Raw genomic sequence first — 9,258 nt, 5'->3', positions numbered from 1 at the left:
AAAAAAAAAATAATAATAATAAAAATCTTTTCAGTTGACAAAGATGTCATCGTCTGGTCAGTTTCCAAAGACTGAAGTAGCCTAATTTACAAAAACTTACAAAAGCGGCCACTCAACTGAGACTGCCCTGCTCTCGGTTACTGAAGCCCGGAGACTGGCAAGAGCAGCTTCCAAATCCTCAGTACTCATCTTGCTGGATCTGTCTGTAGCTTTTGACACGGTTAACCACCAGATCTTCCGGTCCACCCTCATAAAGATGGGCATCTCAGGAACCGCACTCCAATGGTTCAAGTCTTACCTCTCAGGTAGGTCTTTCACGGTGTCTTGGAGGGGTGAGGTTTCTAAGTCACAACTTCTTGCTACTGGGGTTCCTCAAGGCTCAGTGCTTCGACCTCTTCTCAATCTACATGTCATCATTAGGATCTGTCATTCAGAAGCATGGCTTTTCTTATCACTGCTACGCTGATGACACTCAACTCCACTTCTCATTCCAACCAGATGATCCAACGGTAGCTGGTCACATTGAGCTTCACAGACCATATTGCTACAACAGCCCGGTCCTGCAGATTTGTCTTATACAACATTAGGAAAATTAGACCCTTCCTATCAGAACAAGCTGCACAACTCCTTGTCCAAGCTCTTGTTCTCTCCGGACTGGACTATTGTAATGCTCTCTTGGCGGGCCTTCCCGCATGTACTATCAAGCCTCTGCAACTGATCCAGAATGCAGCAGCAAGAGTGGTCTTTAACGAGCCGAAAAAAAAAGCTCACGTTACACCTCTCTTCATTAGTTTACACTGGCTACCAGTAGCTGCTCGCATCAAATTCAAGGTACTGATGTTTGCCTACAAGACAATAACTGTAAACCTAAACTCCACCAATATACCTAAATGTGCACCAATATACCTAAACTCGCTAGTTCAAACTTATGCGCCCTCCAGAAGCTTGCGTTCTGCAAGTGAACGGCGCCTTGTGGTGCCATCCCAAAGAGGCACAAAATCACTATCACGGACCTTTTCCTGGACTGTGCCCAGCTGGTGGAATGACCTCCCCATCACAATTCAAACAGCTGAGTCTTTAGCCATTTTCAAAAAACACCTAAAGACATCTTTTTCACCAGCACTTGACCAACTAATACTAACACTTACCCATTCTATTCTATATTAAAATTTTTTTTTTTTAAAAACACTAGCTATGTGTACTGTGCTAGATTAACTGAGATTTGTCACAGCACTTGTATATTGTTGCTCTCTTGTTCCTCTGATTGCTTCTACTGTTCTCCTCATTTGTAAATCGCTTTGGATAAAAGCGTCTGCTAAATTATTAAATGTAAATCCTAACTTTTCCCTCAAACCTGCTTGTTGCTTAACAAAAATAGGCAAGTCAAGTCATTGACTAATTAGATAACAAGTAAACTGTCTTTGCCTTTCAACCTTTATAGGTTGTCTAGTCAATAGAGGCCTCTTCTGCACACCTGTTCACATTTATCCTCATTAGCCTGTGGCGTAACACAGCTTCACCTGAATTACTAATCAAGCCCAAGGGCTCATCAGTAATTTAGAGAGTTAATTGATGTCACTCCCCTTGTCCAAATACCCACACTTGTGGTCTTGGCCACTTGACAGCGCGAGCGCGTGTGCGCAACAGGAAGTAAGTGCACAAGACTGTCCCAGTTCTTAAAAACGCCAAAGCGCAGTGCCCTTAATGCACACTAAATCCACACTATTGCCTTGTCCAAATACCCACACTTGCGGTTTTTGCACTTGGCCAATTGACTACTTCTATGACGTATTTCCTGTATTTGGTCCAAGTGGTCAAGTGAGCATGAAGACCACAAGTGTGTGTAGAACTTTTCATTACCTGAAGGGACACACTATAGTGTTGTAAAAATGCAAGTGTTTACAGGGCTTTATTTTTATTTTCAATACTTTGCATTTTAAAATCAACTTCTAAATGTCTGTTCAGTAGTCCCTATAACAGATGACACAATTAAATTTTGTGGTGCTTCTAGTGATAAAAAGCAGTTGCAAATGTTGTACAAAATAATTATCACCACTACTCATTTGCACCAATAAAACATGCAACTCTTTGTTTTACTACCAAATTATATGTAATAACTAATTATTATTAATAGGCTTGTTTGAGATGAGCAAAATCTGCGCAGAACCGATCACCGGTGATCACCTCGAGATGCATGCCGGTTAGAAAAGTGTCCCAGTTATGTCCGACTTGCTCTGATGTCATGCTGACGTGTGGCAAAAAACTCTCGCGACAGCGAGGCGGCTGTGTCGGATTGTGGAGGCGCATCTCAAACAAGCCTAATAAATCGTGGGACTTTTTGCCGAGATCTCGCGACAGGTCATGGAAACCTTTCCAATGTATGTTAAATATTAATAATAGTTAGATATTACATATAATTTGGTAGTAAAACAAAGAGTTGCACGTTTTATTGGTGCAAATGAGTAGTGGTGATAATTATTTTGTACATTTTCAACTACATTTTATTACTTAATTAGAAGCACCACAAAATTGAATTGTGTCATCTGTTATAGGGACTACTGAACAGACATTTAGAAGTTGATTTTAAAATGCAAAGTATTGAAAATAAAAAATAAAGCTTTGTAAACACTTGCAGTTTTACAACACAGTGTGTCCCTTCAGGTAATGAAAAGTTCTACACACACTTGTGGTCTTCATGCTCACTTGACCAAATTTGGACCAAACACAGGAAATACGTCATATAAGTAGTCAAGTGGTCAAGTGCAAAGACCGCAAGTGCGGGTATTTGGACAAGGCAACTGAGGTCAAAAGAGGTTAGGCTGCTCTCAAACTCCTGGCTGCTAATTCATTTGGTTAGGATATGTGTAACTTCTCAAAAACACAAGAAACGAGAGCTTTCCATAGGTTGGCTGTGTGTGGAGTGTAAGCAAGCAAGCATACTGCTAACTGCAGGTACACTGCAATCTAATGTGAAAATCTAGTGTAAAAACATCTTATCTCTTGGCAGATATTACTTCCAATGCATTCATCTCTTTGGAGAAGCCGAGAACATCACATTGTTGTAAAAATTTTTGCAAAAAGTATATGTTATGTGTTTCATGTAGAAAATTTGTAAACAATGCACAGTATTCATACTATGTAATGCAGAAATATGCTATTCCAAATGCATAGAATAACTCCATTCACCATTAAAGGTTGCTGTTTTTTTTTTGAAGGTGTATTAGGCATTTAGCACTTTTCTGCATTATAACAAGACGCATACTTGCTTTAATCTCATTTGCAATGCCTTTCTTAGCCAGCGTGTTGCCATGTAATTGACTGCAGCCTCACTTCATGTGTGCCTGCCAATCACAGCTGTGAAACCTGACCATTCACATGCTTCCCAGGAGCAACAGATACTGACCAGGATCAGTCTTATGCACTAATGTGAATCTCACACAAACTTGTTCAGCCATATTTTACCAAAAAAAAAAAGAAGAAAAAAAAAAAAGAGGCATTATATTTAGCATGAAGAGAATATGAATCCCATTTCTGTACCATTTTGCATTGTAACATTAATTTTTTTGTATTGTGACATTAGTTACATTGTAACATTAAGGAATTAAGCACATTTCCCAAATGATTATAATTAAAACAATTTCTTTCTGTAGTACAGCAATCTTTACAAAAAAATAATCTAAATTCTTAAAAAAAAAAAAGATAAAACTTTTAAACATTAAGGACGGTACAACAAAATACTACAAAGATGTTTAAGTAATTAGCAATTTTAATAAGATATCGTAATGGACATGAGATTGGAGTGGCACGACCCAGGCATTTTCATGACTCATCCTCTTAAGGTTGTCTGCTGATTCATTCACAGAGGCATGTCAAATGTCCATTGGACACAGAAATGATAAATAAAGATTTGAAGTAAACAAAATAGGTTGCGTTTATTTGACATAAATTAACATACAAGTACAGACAACAAAGCATTTCGATAATAGTCAGCAAATAGGTTGCGTTTATTTGACATAAATTAACATACAAGTACAGACAGAGTGAAAGGACATGCTCAACAAAGCATTTCGATAATAGTCAGATACTAGACGCAAAAAAAAAAAGTTTCACACTATATGTGACCCTGGACCACAAAACCAGTCTTAAGTCGCTGGGGTATATTTGTAGCAATACCCAAAAATACATTGTATGGGTCAAAATTATTGATTTTTCTTTTATGCCAAAAATCATTAGGACAAAGTAAAGATCATGTTCCATGAAGATATTTTGTAAATTTCCTACTGTAAATATATCAAAACTTAATTTTTGATTAGTAATATGCATTGCTAAGAACTTCATTTGAACAACTTTAAAGATGATTTTCTCAATATTTAGATTTTTTTGCACCCTCAGATTCCAGATTTTCAAATAGTTGTATCTCGGCCAAATATTGTCCTATCCTAACAAACCATACATTAATGGAAAGCTGATTCATTCAGCGTTCCGATGATGTATACATCTCAATTTCGAAAAATTGACCCTTATGACTGGTTTTGTGGTCCAGGGTCACATATGCGTTTATCTATTGATAGTGTGGCACGATGCAACAGAACTATCAAAAATGACACTAACAGTATTTTTGCACACATACACAAAAAGAAAAGTGCTTTTTTAAAGCCCCCATAAGCAGAGTACACACGATTTTGGTCAAGTTCACTTGTCTGAGCTATGAAACGAGTAGTGCTTCACTATGCCTGGTTACAGAATTGACTCATGAACATACTATTAAATTAATGCTTAAGGCATGAAATGAAGCACCAACTATAACTCTGTGTTCTGAAAGACCTACAGCAGATGAAATCAGTCTGCATACTCTGAAAACACACCGGACACATCACTTCCATGGACTACACTACAAGTGCACTTTTGTCAGTTTAATTATTTAAGGCAGGCAGAAATTGGTCCGACTTCATTTTCCCCCTGGAATGTTTTCCTCAAATTGACTTAAGTATCAGACATTATTTTGAGCTTGATGACAGGACTGCCAACTTGGTTCACATTAAACCGTTTCAGCTCGGCAAAGCTTTTTTGTCTTTCTCAAGTATTTTTATAACTAACTGTGCCCATTAAAGTCATTTGTTGGAGCAAATCATCATTGACCCTGGTTATTGACATCGACAATGTAAACTCCTAGTAGCCCACAAGAATAACATTCAATAGGCCTTGTATGAAATATGGATAAAAACTCCACCTTTGTGCTTGACAAGTGACAGTGCATTATATCACACATGCGAAACCTTCAATGAAATACAAGCGTGCAGTGAGTCTGGCTAAAACGTCTAGATTTCACACCCAAGCTAAAAATACTGCACTACATATAGGCCTAGTACGAGCGATACTTCTGTAACAGATTTAAGATGAATCCTTTTTTGGGATGACAACTCTGCAGGCTGGAAGATTACAGTATTATAGATCCACTACTAACACAGACAAACTATAAGGGGTGCATCACTTTTTTTAGTTTTTGTTTTCTTAAAGGGAAGTGAACATTCGGTCATTTACTCACCCTCACATAAAGCGTTATCACCTTCTTACATGCTATTTTGTCCATACAGTGAAAGACACTGAACCACTGACCTTCCCGGTATGGACAACAGCGGTTCAAAATATCTTCTTTTGCGCAAAAGAAAGTCACAGAGGTTTGAAACAACGTGAGGGTGATTAATGATGACAATGTTCGTTTTTGAGTGAACGATCACTTTAAACTGAAGCTCAAACAGGCACGTACATTGTAAAAGCTGGATATTGCAGTTAAAGATACTCTGGCAGTGACTCTGGCAGCTGTGATCCATAATGGATCCAAGACCAACTCATTTGGTCTCATTATCTGTGGCACACTATCGATCCAGGATGGCACCGCAAAAGGAAGAGAAAAAGGCAAACGATATTAAAGCAAGCCAACTCTGTGATATCCTTTTTTTGTATATTTAGGAGGCATGGAAACAGAAAATGGCACTTAAAAACAAGTCCAAATGACCTACAGCCTAAAGAAATACAAAATAAATAGCCCTTGCGGTAGAAATCTTGTAAACGTGCGCCTTTTTGCCGTAAATCTTTCTCAGTTTCTACACAAGTAATCCTCCCACCAGGTAACAAGGCATTTCCTCTCAGACCAAAACAGAAAATAAGCCCGAAAGACTCAAGGAGGAGTTTAAATGTGCTTGTAAGCTTGAAGAGTCAAGCGATGGAACACTGCGCGAAACGAAGGGCATCCCTGGATCTCACACCGCCTGCAGGCCTCGCTCATGGCCATCCAGCTGCACCTTGATTTTGTGCAGTTCCTCGATCTCTTGATGGTGCCGCTCTGTTTTGTGGCGCACTAGCGAGCGGTAGAAGTGGATGGTGAACACCACAAAGATAAATCCAACTGGCACCATGATGATGGTGGAGGCCAAAGCCGCCTGCCAGCCGCTGTGGCCGGGCTGAACTGCAGGAGTGCTGCAGTTCTGCTTGAGGGCTGCCAGGACTGGTTGCGCCCCAGAGTCAACCGGCAAGAACTTTATCCAGCAGAGGAGCACCACCTCTGCCAGGAACAAAAGGATCCCCAGAGCGGTGGAAAAGCCCCAGGCCAGCTCAATATAGTGGTGCATCCTCTCGTGGGGCGACTCGGAGACAGAGTTGAGATTGTGGATGTTGCTGACGGCTTCCACGTTGGGCAGGATGCAGGTGCTGATGAGGAGGGCGAACAGGTGGACGGCCACCAGCACTGTGGTACACACACTGAAGGCAATGAGCAGGACCCGGGGGTAGTTGTACTGCATCTCCAGCTGCACCTCCACCATGGCCACCTGGTCACAACCACATTAGAAACAATGAAATGAAAACTGGTAATGGTCACGTCGAATGTTACAAATGGTTTCCATTTTCAAATAAATGCTGTTATTTTGTCCTTTTTATTCATCAAATAATCCTGAAAAAAGTATCACGGTTTTAAAAAATAATAAAATAAATACATAAAAAATTAAGCAGCACAATGGATTTCAACATTAGAATTTTTTTTGAGCAGCAAATCATAATATTAGAAGGATCCTGTGACACTGAAGACTAGAGTAATGATGGTGAAAATTCAGCTTTGCATCACAGGAATAAATTACATTTTAAAATTGATTTAAAAAATAGAAAAGTTATTTAAAATTGTAATATTTCACAATAATACTTTCACTATTTTTGATCGAATAAATCAAATAAATGCAGCCTGAATTTCCTGCAATCCTGAATAAAAATCCACCAATTAGAGATGTTGGAAATCTCATGGAAATTGAGCTCAATAACTACTGCCCACTCCCATGAATCACTGCAAATGATGCAGTTGGCCTACACGCTCTTGTTTTTTTTTTGGCGTTTTTGGCTTTTATTATAGGACAGCATTGTAGACAGGAAGTGAATTGGGAGTGGGGGGTTGGAATCGGGAAAGGTCCACAAGCCAGGATTTAAACTCGAGTGCAACTCGTAGCGGCTATTGGCGCCGACTACACGCTCTTGTTTATGACTGAATATTTTGGGATAAACTAAAAATAAATTAGTTTGTTGGTGCCAATAGCCTTGTGGGCAGCGCGCCGACATACAGCGCCCGTTGCGCTACGGGCGTCCCGTGTTTGAATCCCGACTCAAGGACCTTTCCCGATCCCGCCCCCCTTCTCTCTCTCCCACTTCGCTTCCTGTCAATTCTGATCTGTCCTGTCACAATAAAGGCAAAAGGATTAATTGTTTTATACTTCAGTCAATAACTATAAATCACTTACATAAAGATTCTATTGTATCCCATAATAAAATAGCTAGGATTATAATAATTGAACTACCTAAAGTCTTTTGTTTGCTTCAAATCAAGGTTTGTAATGTTACAATTCATCTCATAACTGGTTGGTTTCGTAACTCTTTACTGTAGAATGTTTGAAGTCCCTATGGAGAAAACGAATGTGAAAAATACTTCCGGTCAAGCGGGTGCTCACTGTTATGCTCTATCTTGGCCAAAAGTGGTTAGACACAAAGTTCCATCAGACAATGATTCAAGACAAACTTATCTCCAAACCATCTCATGCTTCTAAGAATTTAAAAACAGCCCACACCCTTTGTTTGAAGTTTAGCAACAGTTTCCTGATACACTCACTGAAATACAATCTACAAAAGAGTGTGGCCATGACAAGAGTCACATACATTTGATAGCTCACACTTATCACAGAGTGCCATATACTCACCATGGCAAAGCCAGACAGCAGGGCTGAGGTTCGGCTGGAGGCTTTGAGCTTGGCCCTGCTGAGGTAGAGTTTCCTCCATGAGAGAGCCTGGACCGAGTGGTGGTTGGAGGTGACCAGCTCCAGGTAGCTGCGCCGAACCCAATCCCTGTAGTCCATCCCACCGCCATCCTGCAGCCGGTCTGAGCCCCCGGGCGCGGGGGAGCCCATTGGCACACTGAGCTCACTGCTCATAGTAACTGTGAATAACAGTTTGTAAACATGATATCATATAATATAACATTCACTTTTTTATAACATAAAAGCGGTGCAGCCATTTGCGGCTTGAATGTGCAGAGCTTCCAGTGTCAGTCGCTTCTAATTAAGTTAGCTGTACAAAAACAGAGTTATGCTGTTTGATATTGCAAAATGGTATTTGTATGTTATCATATGATATTAATTTATTATCATAATCATAAACACTCTGCATTGTAGTGCAATTAGTTTTACAGATTACTGCACTTTGTTATTCCTCTATTTGCCGTGAGCGGCTAAAGAATTGTAAGTCTCGCACATTCACAGAAAATTGTTTGTCTACATTGAAATATAAGGATGTAAACAAAAAATAGGATGTAAAAATGAGAAATCTTACACTCACAATAAGTACCAAAAAGGGACCAGATACGGCAGGTGGTGTCATTGTTCTAATATTTTTTGAATATGTATCATGATAATTCCATGGTATTCTTGTAAATACCATGTTATATGAATAAGTTAATCATTCAGTGGCATGGTATTACTATCTGCTACCATTATTACAGAAGATCTATATGTGATATAAGATATAAATTATTTAAAAAATGTGAAACATACCTGATTGGCTTTGCCCTGCTTTAGGACTGGTTTTCATCACACATCTCTGGTTAAACAAAACATTGATATGTTAAATAATTACAAATTACAATTAACATTTAGAATTAATAAATGCTAAGATTAACGAAGACAAATAATATGCTAAAAATAGCATAAATAAAACTGAAATACTTTT

At 39.1% G+C, this 9,258-nt stretch overlaps 1 protein-coding gene and 1 long non-coding RNA gene across 2 annotated transcripts in view; both read right to left on the bottom strand.

The window, feature by feature from the left end:
• Positions 1-4,675: 4,675 nt before the first annotated feature.
• Positions 4,676-9,258, bottom strand: part of LOC107712149 (uncharacterized) — a 9,306-nt gene continuing 4,723 nt past the window's right edge. The window contains exon 3 of the long non-coding RNA XR_001636772.1: positions 4,676-4,749. This is a non-coding gene — a long non-coding RNA (uncharacterized LOC107712149). The remainder of the gene's footprint in view (positions 4,750-9,258) is intronic.
• The window catches only part of LOC107712147 (protein orai-2-like), a 5,519-nt gene continuing 1,004 nt past the window's right edge, over positions 4,744-9,258 (bottom strand). Inside the window, exons 2-4 of the mRNA XM_016517293.1 lie at positions 9,084-9,129; positions 8,235-8,470; positions 4,744-6,827 (exon numbers count right to left, since the gene is read on the bottom strand). Coding sequence (XP_016372779.1) covers positions 6,261-6,827; positions 8,235-8,470; positions 9,084-9,120 — 840 coding nt within the window. The 5' untranslated portion in view covers positions 9,121-9,129 and the 3' untranslated portion in view covers positions 4,744-6,260. The remainder of the gene's footprint in view (positions 6,828-8,234; positions 8,471-9,083; positions 9,130-9,258) is intronic.

The sequence above is a fragment of the Sinocyclocheilus rhinocerous genome, unplaced genomic scaffold, assembly GCF_001515625.1.
Source record: "Sinocyclocheilus rhinocerous isolate Xijiao unplaced genomic scaffold, SAMN03320098_v1.1 scaffold1319, whole genome shotgun sequence".
Lineage (NCBI taxonomy): Eukaryota > Metazoa > Chordata > Actinopteri > Cypriniformes > Cyprinidae > Sinocyclocheilus > Sinocyclocheilus rhinocerous.
Note: the sequence above shows the minus strand (reverse complement) of the source record. Positions and strands in the feature narration are given on the sequence as shown.